This window comes from Heliconius melpomene, chromosome 13 (genome assembly GCF_056956725.1).
Source record: "Heliconius melpomene rosina isolate 202511_hmr_F chromosome 13, ASM5695672v1, whole genome shotgun sequence".
NCBI lineage: Eukaryota > Metazoa > Arthropoda > Insecta > Lepidoptera > Nymphalidae > Heliconius > Heliconius melpomene.
In genome coordinates this window covers 5,293,093-5,319,807 of record NC_140401.1, presented here as the reverse complement: position 1 = coordinate 5,319,807, position 26,715 = coordinate 5,293,093, and the positions used below count along the sequence as shown (strand labels likewise).

Sequence of the window (26,715 nt, the reverse complement as noted above, 5' to 3'; positions counted from 1 at the left end):
GACCTAGCCACCTAGCGGGCGGCACAGTATGACCGACGCGAACGGGCAGATGACGTTGACGGTTTTATAAATTTTCATACATTTTCGAACTTTATTTGTTGTTTATAATTAATTTAAAATACACTTTGATTCTCTTCTTATTTTATTTGATATTGCCCGCTAAAATTATCCTCCTTAATAGAGAGAAATGTTTAGTTATTTCGTAGAGTCGATATCTATGTACGCACGTACGGAAAACTTTAGGTACTTTTTCTAATATTATGAATACCTATCCTTTAGTTACTTTTAATCCTTTTGTTAGTTCATTTCAATAACTCAGATATTTTTTTCTAATAATGTGTATCTACTTATTATTCTTTTTGATTATTTGAGCTTATATTTTCTTACTAATTCTATTGAGAATTGAAAATAATTTCATGAATATATTTAATAAATATTCTTATAGTTGAAGCAGGCGTAGCCGCGTCCGGGTCCACTAGTGAAAAATAAAATTAGACATCGAATGGGTTGTTTTACTTGTTGTTGAAAAATCGCAAACACAAACCAAAATGCTTCTCGTAATCGTAAAATTGTCATCACATTTGATTTTTAAATTATTTCAATACAGATCTATGGAGAAAGTGAAATGATCAATAAATTTCAACCCATATTTTTTTTGCGTTTTTTAAAAAACTGAGAACAATCTTTTGGAGTTGGTTAAAATACCAAATTTTCGCCTGGGTGTGACGAATATTTACCTTTTTGAAATTGGCTCTACACTCCGGGGAATATGAGGCACTTGCGGCGCTATTAAACGAAACCATTATCGGCAATGTCAATGTAGCAGAGTAAAAGGAAATAAAAATATGTTTATTATTTGACATTATATTCTCTATCTGATTTTAGCACAAAAAAATTGAAAAAAAAATTTAATACTATGGCAGTGATCAGTGATCTACTGAAAACACGTTTTGGAGCTATACCGCTTCACGCACAACATCCAAAATCATACCGCAGAATAGAGCGTTAAGCCCCATAAAAAAAAGTCATCAACATCTTATTAAAACCCAATCACTAAAAAATAAGCTAAAAACAAATAATAAAAAAAGGTTACTAGTTACCTTAGTGAATTTTATAATTGTTATGTAATATATATTATTTTTATTTATATTATAGCAGAAGCCGTGTCTGTCACGCCAGGCGTCGCAGTCGAGCGCCACGCCGGCTCCGGGCTCGCCCACGTCCCGCCTGCTGCTGGAGTACGAGATGCACCTCCGTAATACCCTCGCTAAAGGAATGGACGCTGAAAGCTACAGCCTTCACACGTTTGAAGCGCTCTTGAGCCAGAGTATGGAGGATTTGGGTGAGTGTTGACGATAACTAATAAAATTAACAGAAATAAAAACTAATGGTCCGGAAACTGTTTATTATGCAATGTTAGCAATAATTATATGTATTCTTATATTCACATGATAATCCAATAATAATAATTGATTATAGAGACCTGAAAAAAGATTTTTTTTTTACTTATGAACTTACGAGTATGTCATAAACTACTTTTTGTTTATATGGCATAGATATTATGATTCCGCTTAAGAATTTAATGTTACAACAGTAATTATATCAAAAATCTTTCAATAATTAATTATATGTAATGATTATTTCAATGAGTCCATATTACTTGTAAATTTTTAACATGTAATTACAATTGAAAGCAAAACTTAACGGTTGGGTGTTGCGTTATCTTTAGGTAGTGGGTAGTAACATATAAATAACAAAGAATAAATAATTAATTTAACCTATGTTCAATTAACACATGTGCCTAATTAGGTAAATATTCTTATACTACACTACACTATGCATCGTATATTAAATTTTATAATAATTTGTACAGAATACAATGACAACTTGCCACCGTCGAATCAACGTAGTCCGTATCCGCCTCGTAGACGTAAGTATTCACTTTCTTATTGTATACTCTTTGCAAGAATAAGTTGATTGTAGAATATTACTGTTACATTTTCCTCTTCATAGATAGTAAAGGTAGATTTATGTCTAATAAAGTAGAAAAAAAAAGAAAAACAGGGAAAAACACAAACGTAAAATTAAAGATTTTAGTCAATACAAAAAGAGAATTATAGAGTGAGACTATTTCCTCTCCTCGGATGAAAACAGTATTTTAGATCCTATTTTACTTTGCGTTGTCACTTATTACCGCCTGCAACTTCTTTCGTATGGATTTTACTACCCTCATAATACTTTTGTTCACAAACAAGGCAACGAGTTAGTCGTATCAAAACTCCCTGTTCTCCACTCTCCACCTGAATTTCGAGATATTGTACGAGTGGCGGATCACATGCCTAGCGTACTACGTTTTACCGGAGCGGGGAAATGAAAACAATTTAATTACCGATTACAGTAAAACGCAGTGAACCGCGATAGCCTCAAATTACAATGTTTTTATTTGTCAACGAAAACTGTCCACTATACTGAACGAGTTTTAGCAAGGTCGCATTTTATATTTTTTTAATTCTTCTATAGTATCATTTATGCTGGACTATTAATCATATTAATTCAAACCAATTAAAGCCGAGTGTAGACCCGGTCCACCCTTAATACCTATGGAACAAAAAAAACATTCGTCAAGTAGTTCCGTAGAAGACGTTAAAAAAATTAACAATCATACATTCATATTCTATTAATGTTTTTGATAAAGAGATACCAATATTATACTATTTTATTACAGTATAAGATAAAATAACAATTAAATTATTTAAAGATAACAATTTTATTAATAGTCCAAATATATTAAATGTTTATGACGAAATAATGACTAACGACACCACTCGCCTGTAACATAGAATTTTTTTCTCGAGCAGCTTATTGCGCAAATTTGATATTTAGAAAAAAAATCTTTAAATAGTAAATATTTCTACACCAGGACCAGCATCTCAATGTTCTGGTGGTGGAAGCCGATCATCAACACTGCCATTACCACACCGTCTCGGAGTGGAGAGACAGCATAGCGCGCGATCCGACAGAGATGGCTACTACAGGTAAGATTTGCTTATAAATGAATATAAATAAATGCGTTGAGTTTTACCACTCAACACGCAATGCCTCCTGCCTACCCCGCTTGCGGGATACAGCGTGAAGCGTGAATTATAAATAAATTCCATCAAATAAAAATAAAAACTGATCGTAATTGGTTATAATTTTACTATCATAGTTTTTCTGGTATTATTAAAACTTTTAACTTTATTTGAAATATTTAGGACCTTCATGATAAATACATAAATTTCAGAACATAAATATAATAACATTAAATAAACATATACATAACATTGATTTATGTATAAACATTGATTTGTTTTAGACTTAACACTTTTATAAAGGGTACTGAATTCAGTTCCTTCAATCATAACTGTCTTTCTTATATGAAGAATGCCGAAGCTAAATAACCTAATTAATCTTTTTCTTCCTAATATTACAAACACATATAAACCAAATTATCATATAAATATTTTATAAAAGTAATAAATAATACGCCAATATAGAAGACAACTAACATAAATAACTCAAATATAATATTTATATTAAATATAGCTTCATTATTACTAATTGCGTAATTTCGGCGTTGCCTTTCGTCATTTAACACGCAATGCCTTGAAAAATTCGGGGGGAAGTGGGGAACGCAATCTTTTAATCTTATATTCCCTCTGGCTGCCATGTTATATGCGGGATACAGCGTGAAGTTGAAAAAAACCAGGAAACAGTAATTACTACTAATTAATGATTGCATTTCCAAGTGAACTTCAAATTAATTACCGATATAATTTATTATGGTTCGTTTATATTTAATGTTTTGTATTTTATTATATTTTAAATAAATAAAACGTACTTACTTATACTAGTATAACTAACTATACGAATCATGAAATGATCAGCAAAAGAATCTTTTCATAGCAATAAAAATCATTGAAATTAATTGAATGGATTTTATTCTTAATTCTGTTCAGTAAAGGAAGAATAACTAAAGTGCTCTTGTAAGGGACTTTATGATATAAAATTAATAATATACTCGTACATATATAAAATTTACCGAATATATAAAGTACTTGTGTGTGTAATTATTTGAGTTTTAGATGCTTGAATAAATTCTTCGACGAACATATTGTACTTATTGATTTATTTCAAAACAATTTATATTTATTCCTTATAAAGATTCATTCATATCCTTATAGGGATATGATTAGCTTATAAAGCATTCTTGATTTAGACGGCAAGACCAACAAAATAAAGCGGTAGGTGGTACTACCTGTCTTTACTTGAGACGCATCGTCGTTTTATGGAGTCCCCATTACCAGTTGAGGTCTGGTTTAATCTACAATGCAGCTCCTTGCTCTTCCACACAGCATGCGATCAGAAGTAATAAGTACTACAGGCCTACGCCAGTTCCCTTTGCCATAAGAAAGAAGAGTAAAGCCTTTGTCAACTGGTACCACATCCTTGTGTATGTCCACGTCAATCTTGAGAAAAATATCTCTAAAATTGCATACCTCATGGTTATGGAGGTTTTTGACATTCAAAAAGCCCCGACCTCCACATTTATGCGGATATACAGTCCCATTACAGACGAATGGGATGGTGCGATATTTGGTGATCTACAGAACTTAACTCAGTTTGTGTCCAGTCCATCTTACAATGCCAAAAGTATAGGCTAGAACCGGCATAACCCAAACGTTAAAAACAGGAGCCTTGCTATCACTCAGATAAAAGACTGCCAAGCACTTTTTTCACGCGACCAAAGAAACGCTCCTGCACCAATTGCTTTATGCTCTGTTCATATCAATACCCAATGCTTAAGACTTTCCAAGATATTTATAAGTCTCACCTTCACCAAGAGTTCAGAGAGATCTTATCACACTCCCCCGAAATATATGCACGCTCGCAAATTTATCGACGATAAATTTCATCCTTATATAATTACTAAAACTACAGTAATAATATGGTCGAAGATATGGTACGTTTTGGCGCAAATTATTACTGTGAACGCAAAAAAGTGTATTTTAGGCATTTTCTTATCAGTAAAACTATCTACATCACCACCTCAAACTATTATACCAACCTCTATTAATAGAGGTAGTATAAAAGTTTGAAGTGGTGATTATTCACAGTATTTATGCTCTCCTGTAAAATGTTGAAAATGTAAATACGTTCATCGTATAATAGCTTAACTCAATAGTTATGGGTGTATCTTCTACTGGGGAGAATATATTTAAAATATTTTCATATGGAGATATGTTAATATGTATGTAATATATCTGGTAAGACAGAATCCTTAAGTTCCACTACCCAACACGCGATATCTCGAACTACTAGGTTACCAGAGCGAGGAACTCAAAATATAAATTATTTCATTTCCTCGAGCGAGACACGAACCCACAACCTGCCCCATTTACATGCACGCATGTGGCTGTGCGCCACAACTAGCCTCAGTATTTAATCCTCAATACCCAGCTTTCTATTAATTTTATTACAAGTTAACTTCTATTTAGCGCCCGTACACTATGTCGTAATAGTTGTCGACTTACTGGTGCCTTGACATGGTAATTGGAGATTTACCCTATTTTTGGTTAATACAATTTATATGAGGTCAGTCTTGGCGCAGGTGCACAAAGTGTGACTAAAACCGACTGGTTGTGGATTCGATCCCCACTTGAGAAAATGAAATATTTATTTAAATTTATATTTCCATTTCTTCACTCTGGTGTCGAGGCAAAAGCGTAGCGTTTAGTCCCACCACTCAACACGCAATACCTCTAGAATTCGGCGAAAACTAGGGAACGGTGTGTCTTAACAATACGTTCCCTCTGATTGCCTGCTACATGCGGGAAACAGCGTGAATAATAATACTTATATTATTTACTACTTATACAAATTTTGATATTTTACAATTTGAATATTTTTTATTCTTTATTTATTCAAACGTAAAATTTAAACTCGTAACGTCTATGTATTGTGTACAATTTTGATAAAAAATAAATAAAAGAACTTTCAAGTACGTGACATTTCTCTATCTGTAACATAATAATTAGGATGATATGAATGTTTCCATCTTTCTCATTAAAGAACACAATGCAAACACAAAAAGTAAGTCAGCGCACCAGCAACTAGGTCATCTTTATATTCTATAGTCGAAAAAGTAAATGCAATATTAACACTATTTTTAATTGACACCTAAGATTTCAACTATATTGATTTTTTTAATAAGTTTAAGAAATGTATAAATATTTTTAGATATTGTGAACTCATTTAGAAGTTAATATTTTACTGTTGAACTGTATTTTGTTAACAAACAATGCCTGCCACTTTTTAACCTCATATGATCGTACGTCAAACATTGATAAAATAAAATATTTATTTATTTTAAGTATACAAAGCCAAAAGCCTTTATTTTGATTTATTATATTCTATTTTAATAAAGCAAGCATACTTTTTAATAAATATATAAAAAATGCGCTTTAAATTTGCAGGAGTATTATTTCATTTTTAGTGTAGGTAAGTGAATAGATATATAATATCAATGATAGATGTATATCTAAATGACAGTCATATATTATATTACAGACGTCTTTTCAGTTCAATGAATAATCGTCTGGTTAGAACATCCTGTGTCTACTCTATAGACATCACATCTAGTATATTATATGAATGAGATAATTCATCTTTATAGTAGTAGAATATATTATTTTTATATATGTATATGTAAGTATCAGTTCAGTAGGTATATCCTTTTGATGAATGTAAATTTATGATGCTCTTCTAAAATACTTAATTTAATTTTGTATTTCAGTGTGTGAAAAATAATTTGCGTTTCTGTCGTATCTATTATGGTATAGTTAAGTCGTATTTAATTTATAAAATGCTTCAGATTTAAAATGGTAACTATATTTTCAAATAGTGTATAAGCATCGAAATATTTTTGGAGCTTTTAATGTTTTTTCGTTTCTTTAAATGGGTAAGTTTAAAGGCGTCAACGATGACTAAAAAACTGAATGCTAAGTTTTCTTATTTCATGCAATGCAAAAAATATACTATTCTGTACCCTAGTAATAATACAAGAAAAGCTTTCTTGTATAGAGGATCTTTCAAGCGCAAATCAATTTCTTTATTCCTAATCCATTAATTAATATAGCGGCATTTTTCCTCTCTATACAATTAAACAATGCAGAAACTTATTTGTTTCTGCATAACTTTCCAAGATAAATGCGTGTAAACTTTTGATTTTATCTATAATTTGTGTATTACCTAGCTTATTTACTGTTTTAAAGTCAAAATATATTATAAAGTCATATGATAAAGTCTAATAAAAACATTCATTTTAAAAAAAATAATATTAGATGGTTATTTTGCTTCGGCTCTGATATTTGAAACTGACGTTCTTTCTCGTATAAATCGATTGTTCACATTTTAATCTACGTTTTGATTAAAACATGGTATTGTTCTAGCGATCGCAACGAGCTGATGCGGGAGCGCGAGAGAGAGCGAGAGCGGGAGCGAGGCTATCTCAGTGATCACAATACGAGGTTCGTTTAGGTTTCATTTACATTTGCTAAAAATATGTTATGTTTACAAGAATCGACAAGTTTTTTAGAGTTTTTAAAATTCTTTGTATGTAACTTAGGAAGTGTCTGACTGGACGGTTCTGGATTCGATTCCCGTTTGCAAATATTTTTGACATATTTTCTTTTACCCTGTCTGATGAAATAATGAACCGTGTAATCTACACTACAAAATGTCCTTAAAATAAGTGAAAATCAGATAATGGAATTATTAATAGAATTATTGTAGAAGAATATCGGCGAAGGACGCAGAGTATACGTAAAAATTTAAATAATAATAAAGTACCCATTTATCTATAATAACTTCATACTACAAATTAAAATTTAAAATTAAAACTTATATATTTTTTTTGTAGGGACCGCATACGAGACAGAGATCAAGGTTACCTTAGTGATCACCAGTCAAGGTAAGTTGCATTAATTATTATAACTAAATAAAATAAACAAATATATATTATTATTCAAATTTAATTTATTTTAATATATACATAAATCTAAATGTGTACACGTAAAATTACATACTTGTTTTTACTTATAATGTACGATATTATTGAGATGTAATTATTAAGAATAAACAAAAAAAAACGTTTTTTAAATACATTTCTAAAGAATCGAAAGTTGTCTATTTTTTATACAAAAAAAATCGTGGTACTTCCTTAAATCAAATACTTTAATATGAACAAAACTTAAATCTTACTTTTCAATTTTTGAAACTGACAAAAAAAATATTTAAGTTGCATATAAAAAATGTTATGAAAAGCTAAGCTAAAATGATATACGTTTAGAAAAGTAATATACAATTTCGAATTCTATTAGAAAACGTGCTCGTTTATAGGACAGCTTCCGCTGCGAGGCACTACTTGGCCGCTTATCCGAGATTTTCCCCTGTTTAGATGGACAGATGGATAGTAAAACATATGTGCCACAGGTTCCGGAGCGGGGTCAAATGTAGTTCTTTATATGATGAAATTAATTTATATTCAACGTAAATGCGCACAAAAAAAACATTTTTACGCGATAAAATATCCAATTTATTCCGCCATGTTAATAACAACGTTGCTTTCCAAAGTTCAACAACGATTTCCAAAGTTTGTTGTTAGAAAATGTCACCCAAAATGAGCTTGCTTAATGCATCTCTCTATTGAAAACTGAAAATAATTTCATAAATATATTTAATAAATATTCGTATAGTTCAAGCGGGCGTAGTCGCGTTCGGGCCCATTAGTTAGGTACTAATAATAATTTTGATAACGTATAAAAATATTTAGCTTTCATCGATTACACTATAATTTTATAATAATTACAATTACTCAAAATTTTCATACGATGATTTTGTACGAAAAATGTTTTATTTGTATATTTGCAATATTGCGTCAACCTAACCTACGTTATAAAAGGTTCAAAAATGAAATTGAAAATGTAATTTCGAAATATGAAATACGCCTGAACTACATGATGTAAAAGCTAGGCACGGAAGCGCTCTCCTGTACATTTCCTTTCATAATACCGACGCTGTTAAACTCGTAATAGATTCGAAGCGGGTTTCAACCTGACACGAGACTGTTGTGACTCTAGGGGATTGTCGAAATGTCCATTTTGAATTAGGTTACGTAATGGACGAGTCGGATTGATTTTCTGCTTCTATTTATTTATTATCTTCTGTACATTTTACCCTTTTATGTTGTTACAAATTTTAGGTAAGCTCTATAGCTTTCCTAATGATATAACAGTTTAAGTATTCTTTGTTTTAATTATGATCAATAATAAATAATTAATAACAAATATTTCAATAATAAAAAATAATTCCAAAGTGAATATGAAAATTTACATACATGACAGACATTTTGAATTGATTTGAACGCTATCTATATAACAAGACGCTATTTTTCCTTTGTTCATTTTGGGACAAGAGGAAAATCAAGATAAAAAACGGAATGATCTCAAAGAGCAGTATTTATTTAAACACACAAACACACATGTAGGGGCAGATGGGTAAAGTCATATCATTTCGCGCCGTAGAGAGAACGGCTGCGTTAAATGCATTGAAATAGCGCATTATCTCGAGTATCTCTCGTAAACCATCTCGGGTTTGTAATGTAGCGCTATATTGAATGTACGCCTTAACGACTAAGTTCTTTAGTGTTTTCCCCTTGGCGCGGGTATACTCAGTTGTAATAGGAGATAACACAAAGATTAAAGTTTATTTCGTATTATATAGACAAAATGTATGGTCAAAAAAGGTTTAATTTGTTAATATGTAACTATTATACATGGGACTATATAATAACTTTATATACAACATTATATACAGCTATATGTATGCTGTTTGCTAGTATTAGCAGATTATTTTTACTATAATACTAAAAAATAAATATTTTTCAGCTTCGTAAGTGCTTCTCGTTGCGCATCATGCATCGGCGAGTCTGCACGTTCAGCGTGGTACCGCCATTCTGACGGATGGCGTGGAGCCCCGCCGCCGGGACCTCGTCGATCACCTTGGGACTCCCTCCCTAGCTTACGTCATGAAGGCAGCCTCAACGATTCAGGATATCGTAGTAATAGAGCTGACAGCTTTGAACAACGGTAAGTTTTCTAATCTTACAACACAATTTTTATTGTCTTATATTATTTATAGTTTATAAAAAGGGAATAAGGATAAAAAAATAATGCATATACTTTTAGAAGTCCAAATCTAAACGTCATGGTCCGAAAAGTAATTTTAATGAAGCCAAGCTACGGAACGTAGCTGGCTAGTAATTAGCTTCTATTACATCACTTTTATAATGTAAATATGACATAATGTTATATTCATTAGTTTTCTAAGTAATATTCAACAAACTCAAAGAGTACAAGGCGGCTATAAGAAAAAAATGTGCTGACAGCTTATTACAACGGGGAAGCGCTTCTTTAATATTTCATTCGAACGTCATCGCAATTCTTTTGTCTATGTTCATGCAATCAACATAAAGTAGTTCGTATAACTTGGAATGTTTCATAAAAAGTAATATCGTACTCGTATACCAAATGATACAATAATTTAGTAGCTAAATGGTCTACCAGGGTAAGCATGGGAAAACAGCACTAGCTACGTTTTTACCATAATCATCTACCAAAAAAGCGATACAGCAAATTGTATGTCTCTATAGCCATAAGTCCTATATTGTAAGGGTTTACAATATAGGACTTATGGCTTATCCAATAGTAATCATTAATTAAAATAATTTATTTAAGTCAAACTATATTTTTCCCATAAAAATGACATTGAAAATTAGGATATACTTTAAAGTATTACCATTCATTAATTTTTATCTTGTAGTTTTTGTGCACAAACTTCTTAATTTTTTCATAAATTTTAAGTACTTTTTCGTATCTGTTGCCAATATATTAACCGAACCAATTAATATTTTTTATATTATTTAATACAAAAAATAATTAATATTTATAATAAAATTGTTTATATATACATACAAAATAAATAATATGTTTAAATAAACGTTACAAATCTTATAAATAAACTTGTATTTGCATAGATCTAAATTAAATTTTCTTAAGATCATATAGTAATTATTTCAAGACAACGTTATCCTACCATCATAAATATGGTATCATTAAGCTACGTTCGTACATCTACGCGATCGTAGATGCCTACATACATATATACATACATACTCATCACGAGATTCTTTTTATGGAATGAATGAAAGTTAGCTGCATCTATAATGTTAAACACAAGAGGGAAAATACAATCCGTGCTTGTGCTTGACTCCCTCATTAGCCTATATGAATCGTTATATACCCACTTACATTGTGTTTCTAAACCCATTGAGAAAAGTTTAATAGTAGTTCTAATCGTTATATTACATCTATTTACAAGTTTGGCACGCTATGCAAATTTAGTTCATGTTGCGTAATTGATGATTGATTATTATTACGTGTGGGAACACGAGCGGAAATTTAGCTTGGAGAGCAAGTAAAACATCTAGGTTAGTCGAGTTACACTGTTAGTAACATGTATAGGTATGTGGTATGCAAGATCTTTTTTAATTAAGCTATAACGCTTTAAAGACATTAAAAATGGACACACATAAACATATTTTTATTAAAATGAATTTTATATAATTAAGTATTACAGACAACTAAAAAATATATTGTATAACAGTGATAATGTGACATATGTATAGCTTTAAGAATATCCTATCATTTATTAATGACAAGAAAAATCTTTTACAAAAAGCACAATTTTGATCAAAGTAAAGTTTTAATTGATTAAATTTTATTTAGAAGCCAATTACTGTAAAAAAATGAACGATAACTCAGTAAGTCTTCGCCAGTAGACTGTTAGTGGGTTTTAAACCCTTAAACAGCCTTTGTATTACACAACAATAAGATATCTGAAACTGAAATCCGAATATCTTATTATTAACCATTTGTAATAAATACTATTTCATATTATTCTTTTAACTATAGTCGTTAAATAGTATTTTTTATTACTCACTCGTATATCACGTAGCATGTTCTAAATGATAGCACATATAAAAATAATATGATTTCAGTTAAAAAAAAGTACTTTCTCAAGTTGTAAAAATACCCATTATTACTTTTTACTTTGCTTTAGCTGTCACGTACAAAGAACATTACCTCGACTTTTATTAGGATTTTTTCCTTGTTCTATGTGTAATTTCATAGGCATACAATTTCCCTGACAGAAAAATGATAAAACACCTACATAACTCTATAACATATATTTATAAATTCTATTCAATGAGGCCGTCGCGGCGACAATTGTGGGTTCGATCCCCATAAGAGGGAATGAATTATAATTTTTTAATATTTTCATTTGTTCCCTATGGCACCAAGGCAAAGGCCCGGCGTTGAGTTCTGTCACTCAATAAAGTGGAGAACGGAATGTCATAATATTTGGTTCCCTCTGCCTACTCTCCTGTATGCGGGATACAGCGTGAAGCTGATTCTATTGCATATAAATTATTTTTGATAACCTATTTATTAAAGTATTTCTAGTCGTCATGATGTGCTTTAAGATGTTTAGAATTAACACGTATTTCTTTGGTTACAGAGGTGTTTTCGATCGACAAGATAGTGTTAGATCGGAGTACACGAGCGACCGCGAGTCTTCTCGCTATGGCATCGTCCAACAAGCTTCTATTGATAGCACGGATTCAAGAATATGTTACCTGACTTCAAGTGAGGTAAGTGGATTATATTAAACTAGCGGACGCGCGCAGCTTCGCTTGCGTATTTAGGGGTGAATTTCAAAAAACCACGAAACATGTGTTCAATGAAATATTTTTAAGAGTCTGAAAGAGTCGGTGGTTTAAGAGTCGGTGGCGATTTAAAGATTTTTCCATACAAACTTTCAACCCCTTATTTGCACCCTTAGAGGAAGAATTCTAGAAAACGATGAAACACGTGATCAATTAAATACTTTTAAAAATCTAAATTTTAAATTTTATAAAAATCGGTGCCGATTTAATTTTTTTTCCATACAAACTTCCAACCCCTATTTCACCCCTTTAGGGTAAAAATTTTTCAAAATCCCTTCTTAGTGGATGTCCAGATTACGAAGGTAAACATCTGTCCAAATTTCACGTTTGTATCATCAGCGGTTACGGCTGTGCGTGCGTCTTACCTCAGTCAGTGAGGACAAGTCTTTTTATATATATAGATAATATGTCTAACGCATATTAAGTAAAATATCGAAAATTATTATGTACTTGGAAATAACGACAATTTTACAAAATGAAATTCACAACGTATGAATTTAAAGGAAGTAGGAAAAGAATTTATTTCTTAGTCATCTTAAAATATATAAAATAAATTAAAAAAGCGCTTTTATCTCATTTTCTAAAACGATTTGAATTACCCATTTATGTTTTGAAATAAGGCTCTTTAGCCATGACAGAGTTTTTAAGCTCCTACAGCACTTACTCCACGGAGACGTAATGGTTGCTATGCAGTAAACTTTAACATTTTATATTCCTTCAATAGAATGTAACGAGGGATAAAATCCCAGACATGAACATACTTTACAAATTAGCCACTGTTCTGCAAAACTTTTAGCTCTCTGGTTTTTTATACTTTTACGACCAGACGCTATAATTTTTACTGAATCCTTTATTTTCATGTAAAAAATTCTCTTTATAATTCTCGTCTATAGCCGTGATAATTTTCTAGCATTAAATATAATATTTTATTATTTAGATAGGTATATATGTATTATGGAATACAGGAAATCATCTCGCAAATGGCGACAAAAGAAATAATAATTTCAGTAAAATATTAGTATTAATATTTCATATAACGGTAAAATCTTGTAACATACCTGGCTAATGTATTATTATATTAATTTTTAACAAAAAGAGAAACCGACTTCTAACAACGAACTAAAAGGTGAAAAATAATTTTACAAAGATTTTATAATTTTGAAATAAAAAAAGAATCATCAAAATCGGTTAGCGCAACATTGAGTTATTCGGCTATTAGTCGCGCACATGGCTAATGCAAATTTAAGACTTATGTGATTTTCTCATGGATACCATTGTCAGACATGGACCAAAAAAAAATGGGACCATTCGGGAAGCTATACCTTTCAAATAAAAAAAATTATCAAAATCGGTTCACCCAGTTAAAAGTTATGAGGTAACAAACATAAAAAAAAAATAAAAAAAAAATACAGTCGAATTTATAACCTCTTTTTCTTACAGAAGTCAGTTAAAAAGATGGAATTGTCAGCACCACTTTAAATTAAACCACAGTTTTAACTACTCTATAAAAGCCTAATATAATTCAGAAAAAAATGAATTCCCAAAAATGAAAAAGTTATTTTTTCAAACAAAATAAAAAATAAAATTATCGTTTTCAAAATAAAATTTGTAAAGTATAACATAGGCACGCACACACTTACCTGTCAAAGCGGCAACGTCGCACATTTACGTGTGCGTCACACGAAATACAGGTATGGATAAAAATCGTGAAATGAAAACAAAATCCTGCGTCCAAACTGTTGAGGTACCTTGGTTAATTTCTTTTGGGTTTGAAATATTTTACCCTATATGCAGTTTCAGTAAAAGGAGCGCTGCCTCTTCCACCTTGTATACGTCTAAATTAATACTATATTAGGTAGGATCAATCTACTTAAGCGTACCCTTAAAAAAAACAGAATTATTTAATTTATTTAAATTAACAGTTTTTAACCGACTTTCAAAAAAAAAGCCGTTCTATATCTGAAAATTAAGCCGATATGAAGAATATTATTTACTTGAAAAAGCGTACTTCTAATTTAAGATGTACACTCGTTTTAAAAATCACTAATAAGAAATATATTACATATTTTGTATTTATAATACCTGATTTATTGGAGACCTCTCTAATTCACAGACTCAATTACTTTACACGGTCTAGCGGTCTCTAATCTAGTTTCCAATTACGTCTTTCGAGCGTATTTTATAAAAAATTTATGTTCAACATTTCATTACATTTTGTCTAAGCTGTAAAAAAATTACACATTATACATATAATACGAACATTTTATTACACTTTTATATGAACGTAAAAATTAAAAAAATATTTTATTATAAATATTCAGTATATTATATCCATATTATTAATTAGGTCATTCTTAAAAAAAATCTGCTAACACGTCTAAGTTAAAATACAATTTATATTTTTAAAGTACTTATAATTTTACTAATCATAAGCCTAAAATTAAAGTTACTCGACGAAGTCACGAGACACACAATAAATTTGACCTAGTTGTCAACTTCAAAAGACGTATACCTTACATATACCTTACATATATTATACAAAATGACATGACCTTAGAACCTTGGATTCATATACAAGAACTTAGAAGAACCATCGTATATATTTTTTTGTTTTTTTTTTTTGTTTCACGTAGCACAGATTATGATAGGCAGAGGGAATCTAGTGTAAAGGCACTCTGTTCCCCATTTTCCCTCGAAATTTGGAGGTATTGTGTGTTGAGTGGCGAAACTCAACGCGACGCTTCGTCTCGACACCAGAGCGACGAAATGAAAATATTACAGTATTAATAGAACCCATAAGCCATCGCATTTACAGTCACACATTTGTACAACTGCGTTATAACTGGCTACTTAACACATAATTTCTTTTGATTATTTTAATTAAAAGTATAAACGAGTAGGCACGACTTTTTACATATATGAGGGTTGCTTTAAATTACCTTTTTGATAAATCAATAACGGCCTTACACGACATTCTCCATTCCATACTGTCTCAATTTTCCTATTTGAAATCATATATTATATTTGCATAACAGCTTAAAAACGTTTGCCTTATACAGGCAGAATAGATAGTCATTATGTAACGTTCGCATGTAGCATGTAACGTTCGTACAAAGTCGAATTGTTTAGAGGTACGGTCTTGAGGATCGTTGGAGATCGGCGGCGCTCGGCGGAGTGTGCGCAGGGCGCGGCGCTCACAGCTGCGCCGTAGACAGCCCCAATCGTAGCATTAAAAATATTATTTTGAGGTTAGCTTCCTATATTTGTAACAAAATGAACTGATACAAAAACGTGCGTTTCGAACGCTTTAATTCGTTTAAACATTGACGTGTCGAATGTCGCGAAAGAGAACTTTGAACCGTAAATTGAGACGTTTTGTTTGTGTAAATACAAAGCTTTTACTATCAAGTGCACGGACAAAGAAGATCTCGTCAATCTCGTTGCGATGTCAATAAATGGATATTACTTTTCATGGTTGTTCGATAAAGTTAGACTGTAGACTAATTACAAATCTCCATAGGAGAGTATCGTGTTGTGTAAACATATCCCGTGTCAATTGTATATTGGGCCTATATCTTGTTAAGTGAATAGTTCTTCCCATGTTTATTAAAAGTATGTCAAATATTTAAATATAAAGTAGAGTTCCTGCTTGTTCGTCGCTTGATCCACCTGTGATATTCTTTTCTAAGTAAATGTTGACATTTGTGTAAAACTTCTCAGCTGCCAATTTCTATAAATAATACATTTGAGTAGATCATCGTCGTTGGCCAACTTATGCTTTATTAGGAATTGATAAGAAAATATTATAAAAGTTATAAATATAAAAAATAATATAGAAGTTATTATTATAAAAATAAATTTTATATGTAATGAATCTTTATATATACGTATATCTACTGTTGGATTTAAAGTAGCTGTTCTTTCTCTAAAGTATTTGAGATTAAATTTTTGTGGTACCAGGTGCCAATTAAAAATGTATATTTAATAACTGCATGGGGGCCATCAAGTCGAAGAATGCTGTTTTTATCAAGGTAAAATTTCAATAAAAGTAGATACACCCTCTGCTATACTCTCCTTAGTAGTCTGTCTTTCTATATGTTTAAATCCTATTCTTAGAGGGATGACAATCTATTTATATTGCCTTTATTTAGAGATTTAAATACATAATACATGTGTGTTAATTTAGAAAACAGAAATAGTGTAAACATAGTGCAAATGTAATATGTCTTTAGTAGATTAGTAGCTTTGAGATAAAATGTAGCAGAAATCCAACTAATTTTTACAATTGTTTAAAAATTTTACTGAATAAAATGCCAAAGCGTGGGCAAATAAGATGCTTGTTACATGAGAAGCCGTATATAATTTTCAATAAATCCTAATATCTACTTAGAGTATCGTTGTATTAATTCTGTCCAATTACAGTTTATTTATTTAGTAAGACTTTTTTTTATAATAAACATTAATAAATTATTACAAAATTGTAAAAATATAAGAAAAATACCGAAAATATTATTTGAAGTTGTCTAAATTTTTCATGTATAAAATTCTAAAAGATAAAATAATTTTATATGGATCCAGCCATAAAAAAAACATCAAAGAAAATGAGGTAAAAAAATATTATATTTTCCTTCCCTTTGAAACCGTAGGCAGTTGCTCCACTAGCGTGAACTAATGAGCAAGAGTGAGTCCTTCACTAATAACGGATGAGGTTCAGGACTGATGAATTATATTACCATGATATATATTACAGAAAAAATCTTCTTTTTAAAAACCTCTTTGCAGTTACAGGTGTTGATAATGGGTTTTACAAATATGAGATTTGTTTGAGGCTGAAAATACTTCTGTAAAAGTTAAATTTATTAATATATTGCGTACTGAAAACCCACTGTAGAATAATTTCAAACTGTCTACGTAATAATTATAGCTTCGATATTTTCTTGGAGAAGAGATTAATTATTTTTATTTTCTCGATCTGATAAAACAAAATGTAGCGTTCAGTTTCGAAATGGAGAGTAATTTACATATAACGTTTGCATAAATATCATAAAACTTATATTCTATTTATAATATCATAAGTTTATGTCATATTATTCTTACTAATTAATTACGTCATACAATTACAATAATTAACGCATGTTTAAAAAGATCTATTCGTAAAATTTATCACATTCACTGATATATGAGTTTTGAAAATCCTACAAAAATTATAAATGTAAGGATGTTTGTTCCACTTTCACGAAAAGCCTACTAATATACATAGTATTATACATTAGAATGAGACAAGCTAAAATTTGGCTATAATATGATTATAACTTAAAACGAGCGAAGCCACGTGTGGGTCGCTAGCCATATATTACTTATAATAATTACTTTTATAGTAATAGGTAAACTTTCTTTATATGAGTAGTCATCGCTTAAAAGCATTCATATTATAATTAAAGTGTAAATTTTTTTAAACAATATTTTTAAAATAATTTCGTACTCAAACCTTATAAAATGGAAAGCAAGTTCTATTATGAGAAATAAAAACTTCCACTCTATTCGGCATTCTCCTCAGTGTAATAGGATGTGGAAGCTGAAGCTGATGTTTATTCTTGAACGCCACAACCTCATCTGCCTTACGGACATTGAAAATTGTGTCAGGGTCGGTTTTTATTGATCTTGCTTCTTTCACTGCGACAGTTCAGACCCGTTGCCTGCCGTTTCCGGTTAGAAGAAATTAATTAATATTCGGATATACATTTTTTTTTCACTCCATCGCTCACAGTAATAACTTTCAGAAACAAAAGGTCGTTTGAAAAACATAAATTCAAATTAAGCTATTGTTTCGCCTTCCAAAAATGTTTTTTTAACTTACCCGAATACCTTGCCCTTTATAACAATTTAGGCATATAATTTACTTAGCATTGCCTCATTAACTGTGTATTTTTCTTTTTTAACAACCCTCTTTTCTTGTCCATTGTTTAAAAAAAATTGTTATTAAAACAAGTAATTTAAATTTATTTTTATTATATTTATTTATTGTTAATAATTTATTTAATATCATATGGTAAACATTTAATTTTATCTTAGTGATGTATATATATGTATATATGTACATCTACCTATTTGTAATGAATGACTCGTCCACCTCAAGGGTTCCGTATGAATTTCAGGAGTGTATATAAGAGTTTTGTTTCTCTCTTTTGACGTACGGAACCCTAAATGTATACTTTTTTATTGTACACATAAGACTAATTATATTCGCCTAGCAAAATCTTATGTTACAAACAAAGCATACAAGCTAATAATAATAACAACATCGTCTCAATCTAATGTTTTCCTGAAATTATCTTCCAAAGCTTTACACGTTAACATCTGTTTCTCTAGCTTGAATTCTACGAAAGACTAACGCTGCTGATGTTAAGCCCTCCGGCTCAGAAACACATTTATAAAAGTAATATATTTTTAAAACATGTAAGTAACAACTAGATATGAAAATTATAAGAAAATGGAATGCTTAAAACCTTTCAGCGAAATAACTTTTTGCTAAATATTCTCGCTAGATAAGAACTTAGACTAGTGTTTATTGTGATAAGTTCAAAGACCAATACATTATGAGCTTTTAAAACCGAACGCTCATTCTCAATTTAGAGAAATAAACAGTTAACATAGATTCCTAACTTTTAGTTAGTGCCAAACAGCGGAATAACAACACAGTGCAACACAGAAAAAAAAAATATCAGAAAAATATATATATTAATGTATATATATATTAGTATGTAGAATACTAAATGCCATATTCTATAACTATAAAATAATTTCTTTAAAGTCACTCGCAAATTAATCACTTGAACATCCTTCTCCAGACCTTCTTGTCTCTCATTTGATCTATTTTCTTTTATTTTTATTTTGTTTAAATTTATATATTTTTTATTTATTTATTATATGTAGAAATGAACTTTGGTAAAAATAATTTTATTTAAAATGACTAATCGTGAAAATCAAAGATTTTATTTACACTTAAAATTTAATTCGTCATTATAAATTTACACTTAAAATATTATGGTAAATTTAAAATGAATATTTAATGTTTTTACATACATAATAAATAATTATTTAGACAAATCTAATGGATGTGAAGATGATAAATGCTAACATTATAAAAATGCTTACATCATATCGCATTTTATAAACGTGGAAAACATTTTACAAAGCTCACTAAAGTGCTTGCGACGTCTAAAAATAGTATAGTTTTATTGTTATTATCAAACTCCGAAAAATACTTACATATGTACATATATATACGTATGTCGATATAGCCGCTCGCATACCCGCGGGCTCTCGACCCTTTTCCTTTGTATTCTTAAGTACCGAGTTAACCTTCTTCTTAATTTGTACGAAATTATACACTTCGTCTTCGTTTCTTCGCGGTACCTCCGAGCACCTATGTTGTCTTTAGAACATAGTTTAGAATATAATCTTTTGATTTTCCTAGCTTCACATCCTCGTGGCCTGGAAACATGGTGTTAAGACACATCGTTCCTATAAAGACATTTCCATTCCTCACTTTCCGCCGAATTCTGGAGGCTTGAATCTCGAGCGGCGAACGCCGGAAGCCTTGTTGAAGCTGATATATTTTATGATTTCAAAAAAGAGTATACTCGTAATATTAAATTATAGAGTAACACCGTATAAACTGACTGCATTCAGAGGATGCCCTGACTAATATCTGTCCGATATTTGTTTGTGGGCATACGGGTACGCGACCCCGGATCCTCGAGCCGCCACTCTTACATCCTCATCCAGTCCGTAAGAATGGTGTCCTAACTCCCCCCTTCCCCTCCTCTTTTCCTTCGCTCCCTCCTTTTACCTATCCTATCCCCTCTATTTTTCTCTCCCCTCGGTTTTTCCCCACAAAGGGGTTTTGGAGGTCAGACGGCAGTCGCTCCATTTAAAAACCGCCAACCGCCACTTATATGGACCGACAACGAAACAAAAAAATGGGTACGGCTAGGGCGTCGCCGCAAAACGACGCGCAGGCACATCGCCCTACACCTGTGACAAGTGGGCAAGGGCTACCGTGTCATGTACGGGCACGGCTAAAGACGCTAGTACCCAGAAGGAAACTCCGCTTTGCAACGTGGAATATTGGCTCTCTGACCGGACGATGCAGGGAACTCGCAGATGTACTCATGAGACGTCGGGTCCAGTGTGCCTTCCTCCAGGAAACACGCTGGAAGGGCTATAAGTCCCGTAACATCGGACAGGGTTACCGGCTTATATACACTGGGTCACCTTCGGGTAGAAACGGTGTAGCGGTAGTGCTTTCTGAAGAGCTTCAGAATGGGCTCCTTGAAGTTGACCGTCGCTCCGACCGCTTGATGCGAGTGAGGGTACTGATTGAGGGCGTTATCACAAACTTAATCAGTGCCTATGCTCCCCAGGCGGGATGTAACGCGGCCGAAAAGGAGACATTCTGGGAGCAGTATGAAGGGGACGCTACTTGCTGTGCCGTGTACCGAAGTGGTCTTAGTTGGGGGGGACTTGAACGGGCACGTCGGTAAGGCTGCTGAGCCGTATGAACGTGTTCACGGGGGTTTTGGGCACGGTCTTCGCAATGCAGAGGGAGAAAACATTCTGAGAACCTGTATTGCGTCTGATCTGGCCGTCGTGAACACATTCTTCCAAAAGAATTCTCAGCACCTTATCACGTATAAGAGTGGGTCCCACTCAACTCAAATAGACTACTTGTTGACCAGACGGTGTCATATGGGCAGGGTAACTAACTGTAAGGTCATTCCAGGCGAAAGCCTAACGGCCCAACATCGTCTTCTTGTCATGGACTTTAACGTCACTCCGAAGAAGAAAGTAGCCGAGAAACGTAGGCCTCGGATCAAGTGGTGGTTGCTGAATGGACCGATGCAGACCGACTTCCTGGCAGAGGTGAAAAGTCATAATCTTCGGCCGGCCGGCAATCATTGCGGCAGGCAGGCGAGTTCTTGGGATTTCTAGGGGAGGACGTGTCATCGACAAGGAGATATGGTGGTGGAATGACGAGGTCCAGGAGGTGACTCGTGAAAAGAAGGCTGCCTTTAAGAAGTGGCAGGAATCCAACTCTCCTGAAGACAGAAGGGAGTTCACAGTAGCTAAACGTGCCAGTAAAAGAGCTGTAGCCAGAGCCCGCAGTGAGAGTTTGTCACCATTGTATGATAAACTTGAAACTGTGGAGGGGCAGAAGCTCATTTACAAACTGGCACGTACCCGGGATAAAGTGACGCAAGATATCGCAAAATGTCTTTGCGTCAGAGATTCCCAGGGCACGCTGCTCTGTAATCATGACTCTGTGAAGGAGAGGTGGAGAAGCTACTTCCAGGAGTTGCTGAATACTCAGCACCCATGCAGTCTTCATCACGACCCACCGCCTAACCTCGGACTTATTGCCCCGATAACCCTTGACGAAACACGTAATTGCCTTCGACGCATGAAGAACGGAAAAGCGGTGGGACCTGACGACATTCCGATCGAAGCGTGGAAATCGTTGGGTTCTCTTGGTGTGCTCATGCTTACTGACCTTTTTAACCATATCTTGAACACTGGTAAGATGCCGCATCAGTGGCAGCTTAGCTTTATTACCCCTATTTACAAGGGAAGGGGCAGTGTTCAAGATTGTGGTAGTTATAGGGGCATTAAGCTTATGAGTCATACCATGAAGCTCTTCGAGCGCATGATCGACCTCAGGCTCCGCCGAGAGTGTACTGTCTCTGAGTCTCAATATGGATTTCAGCCGGGATCGGGCACCATGGACGCCATTTTCGCCCTCAGAACTTTGATGGAGGCATACAGGGAAAAAAGGAGAGCTCTGCACGTGGCCTTTTTAGATCTGCAGAAGGCCTTTGACTGTGTGCCTCGTCAGTGTATCTGGTGGGCATTGCGATCCAAAGGGATCCCTGAGGCCTATATTGAGATTATCAGGGGCATGTACCACGATTCCGCTTCTATGGTTAGGACTGCTGTTGGCGACACTAGACCCTTCCCGATTACAGTGGGGGTTCACCAGGGCTCGGCTCTTAGTCCGTTCTTATTCAATGTAGTGCTCGATACTGTCTCGGCTCACATCCAGGACCAGCCTCCATGGCTGATGATGTATGCCGACGACATAGCACTCATTGCCGAGAACCGACTGACGCTGGAGCGTAAAGTCAACCTCTGGAAGGGTACGCTTGAGAACGGCGGTCTTAAACTAAATGTGTCGAAGACAGAGTACATGGCCTGCGGGAGCCGGGACTCGAGCACCATCCTTATAGGTCCTGAGCCAGCCGTTAAGTCGGAGAAGTTCAGGTACCTTGGATCCGTTATGCACGAGTCTGGAGGCATCGACCACGATGTCCATGGCCGGATAAGCGCTGCCTGGGCCAAATGGCGGGAGGTCACTGGTGTGGTCTGCGACCGCAGAATACCGCCCAAGCTCAAGGGGCTGATATACAAGAGCATCGTCCGACCGGTTCTTTTATACGGCAGCGAATGTTGGCCAGCACTATCACGGCACACTCAGGAGCTTCACGTCACGGAAATGAAGATGCTGAGGTGGAAATGAAGGTGCGGCGTAACGCGGTCTGACCGCATACGCAACACATTCATTCGAGGTAGTCTTGGGGTCCGTGACGTAGCGGATAAGCTCCAAGAGCGTCGCTTGAGATGGTATGGCCACGTTACGCGCCGGCCTAAGAACTATGTCGGACGCAAGTGCCTTGCTATACCAGTTCCTGGGGCGCGACCTCCCGGACGCCCAAGGAAGCGCTGGTTGGATGTCGTGATGCAGGACATGAGAGCCAATGGTCTAACCACCGAGGACGCAAAAGATCGTGCAAAGTGGAGTAGGTTAAGTAGGAAGGCAGACCCTGGTAATAGCCGGGATTAATGCCAGGAAGAAGAAGAAGAAGAAGATTAAATTATAGAGTAACAGTAGAGGAGAACAGTATAATACGAAAGCATTAAACATTTATTCGTACTTTTATAGTTTATACTTCAATGTATTAATTATTTTAGAAGACGTTCTCACATGATATATTTTTAGGGTAACAAGTCCGGATACGTGGACGCGTTTTTTTTAATTATAATAAATTTAATATTATTATTAATTAATAATAAACATTTTGTGACTAGGACAAAATTGTTACAATATAAAATAATAAAACTCTAGGTAATCTCATAAAATTATAAATAAGAATAGCTTATTCAGCAAAATAGAAACGTGATTTACCTTTATCTCAATTAAAAATGCACACAATGAACGTCGGGAAAATTTTTCTCCGTGGTTTTAATAAACTTAATGAGGTCTGCAGATTTTCGTTTGCGAAATAAATGAACAACGCTAATTTATACAATTGCAGTTATTAATATTTGTGGATGATATAAGTTTATATTAATAAAAATAAAACCGTTTAACTAACAAACGACAATTTTTGTATCTCTTTTCTCTATTTTCTTTTCTTCTCTTTTTCTATATTCTTTTTTAAGATTATCTCTATGTTTTTATACCTATATCGTACGTATGCATACCTAATATTATGATATCTCTACAAAGTAAACTTTCCAACAACAAATATTAATCAAGACACAATTCAAGCAAAGCCTACTGGTATACGAAGAATCTTGTAGCCCCATATATTGTGCCAATGTTTCGACTAGGCTGGTAAAAGCTTTTAGAAATATACGGTACGATTTACCTTTCCTAATGGTAATAGTGAAATCGTGGCGTAATACGTTTTCTTTTTTCTTATTCTTAAATCTCCTCCAAAAATAAACAGTATTCTGAATATTCATGAGTACGAGAAAGCATTGTTAAGAAACGTAATAAAATATTCAGTCAAAAACCATTATAAATATCGTAGTTTTATGTTTTTTTTGTGTAATATGAAGAAAGAATGATGCATGCTTTCTTTTTGGACTAAACGAAATATATGTTAAGATGAAAAGTCTAATTTATATTACAGACAAACTAAATAACTATGGGACTAATAGAATAAAAAGAATATTACGTAAACCCTGTACGTAACATGGCATCGGTACACAGGCTCAAACTATATACAAAAACTCTACATTCATCTATTACAAAGATAGAAATATGAACAATTTAGAGAACTAACGAAGCAGACGTTGAATGCAAGACTGAACTAGCAAATTGCACGCACGCCCTTGTAAATTGCAATCTATCAGCGTATACGAATACAATAATTGAAGAATTCAGTAACAGGCAACAGTCAGAGACTAGTGCTACTGGCTATTGCGCAATACATTTGACGAGATTCTCGATTTGATTCGATTTGATTCCTGCGTCATTCCTTTGACATAAAATTTAGCCTCGCCACGTAGCGGGCGGGAGCGCCCCCAGTTGTGATTGCAGCCGTGGCGAGGCCTGTCGATGCTCAGCGGGTCTGACGCTAGTGACGCCAGCCGCGACGTCGCAGCGCCTCACTCCGTGCACCGTGCAGGGAGGCAGGAGGCGGGCCGTCGAAGCCTCACGCCTGCGCCTAACGACCACCGCCATATTATTCTCTTGTAACGTACTCTTGGTTCGTTTGCTCGGTCAATTATCTTTAACGTATTGGAGAGACGACGTAACGTGATATAATTCGCATTTATTGAATTAAATTACATTTTAAATATTGAGAACTATCAAGCTTTATATTCCAATAACACATTGGTGATACAACTGATAGCCTAATTACATGTTACTTAACGTATAAAATAGTAAAAAGTTTTTGTTTTTTATTATATTTCTAAAGAGAGAAGAAGAGATTTGCATTAAAAAATATATCTTTCAACGTTCATATAATTTAAAGCAGTCTCTATATTTCAAGCAGCAGGTTAATAACTTATATTGGATCTGTAACTGCGGCCACATGAATCAAACTGACACTTACTGCTACTTTTATATACTATGACCACAATAAATTAAATATACCATAAAATATCTATTGAGAACATGAAGTGGCCCCTAATTGCATAAATATTTCAATCGTATATAATAAAAAGCTGATTTCATGTTCATTTAACTTTTACACGCTTGTATTATTCAGATCTTTATAAAAATCCCAAGTTAATTAAATTGAAGTTAAAAAGAATTTTTAAGTGATCATTAAAATAAATTACATATATTATATTTGTACAGATCAACCTAGAACCTATATTCATATTTTCTGGACAATTTTTCAGTAAAAAATTACTAATATAGTTAATAACAAAAAATAGTTAGAAATCTAATTGAAAATTCTAGTATGTGGGATAAAAAAAGCTAAAGAAGACAATAAACCATTTAATATATTTTTTAAAACCATGGTTTTATGAATACTCATGTTGTTTATAGCTTTTTTCAATACTTATATATACTTCTTAAATATGCAAAATTTTCTATAAAGTACGATATCTAAATATCTCTCCTTCACATCTTCATAAGTATATCTAAATTATTTATTTATATTTGTTATTGATGAAGGTATGTAATGATTCAATAAATGTAAATTTTAAAAAAATTAAGCAAATGGTTATGTACTATATTCTCGACGCAATCATGTTTCGTTTATACATGTTCAAATTGCTGCTTCTATAAAACGGAATGAATATCTAAAATTTTATAAATACTTTGAGCGGCAGAAAGGTAAATATGATTAACGATTTGTATGTGCAATTTGTATACTGTTTACACCGAGTCGAGATATAAACGAAATGTATTAAACATAAAACATCAATCAACAGTAATTTATATGACATGTCCTACTTTATATCTTCCCTCGCAAATAAATAACTTTTTGCTTCTTCATTTTAAAAGCTGAAGATGAAATATTCTT

The 26,715-nt window shown here is 33.2% G+C and overlaps 1 protein-coding gene across 5 annotated transcripts in view; it reads left to right on the top strand.

Annotated features, from left to right (window-relative positions):
* Window positions 1-26,715, top strand: part of sif (guanine nucleotide exchange factor still life) — a 71,917-nt gene that overhangs the window by 8,045 nt on the left and 37,157 nt on the right. For all 5 annotated transcript variants that reach the window (XM_085196135.1, XM_085196134.1, XM_085196133.1 and 2 more), the window contains exons 12-18: window positions 1,156-1,342; window positions 1,874-1,930; window positions 2,921-3,035; window positions 7,491-7,568; window positions 7,961-8,011; window positions 9,987-10,187; window positions 12,679-12,811. In XM_085196135.1, coding sequence (XP_085052261.1) covers window positions 1,156-1,342; window positions 1,874-1,930; window positions 2,921-3,035; window positions 7,491-7,568; window positions 7,961-8,011; window positions 9,987-10,187; window positions 12,679-12,811 — 822 coding nt within the window. The remainder of the gene's footprint in view (window positions 1-1,155; window positions 1,343-1,873; window positions 1,931-2,920; window positions 3,036-7,490; window positions 7,569-7,960; window positions 8,012-9,986; window positions 10,188-12,678; window positions 12,812-26,715) is intronic.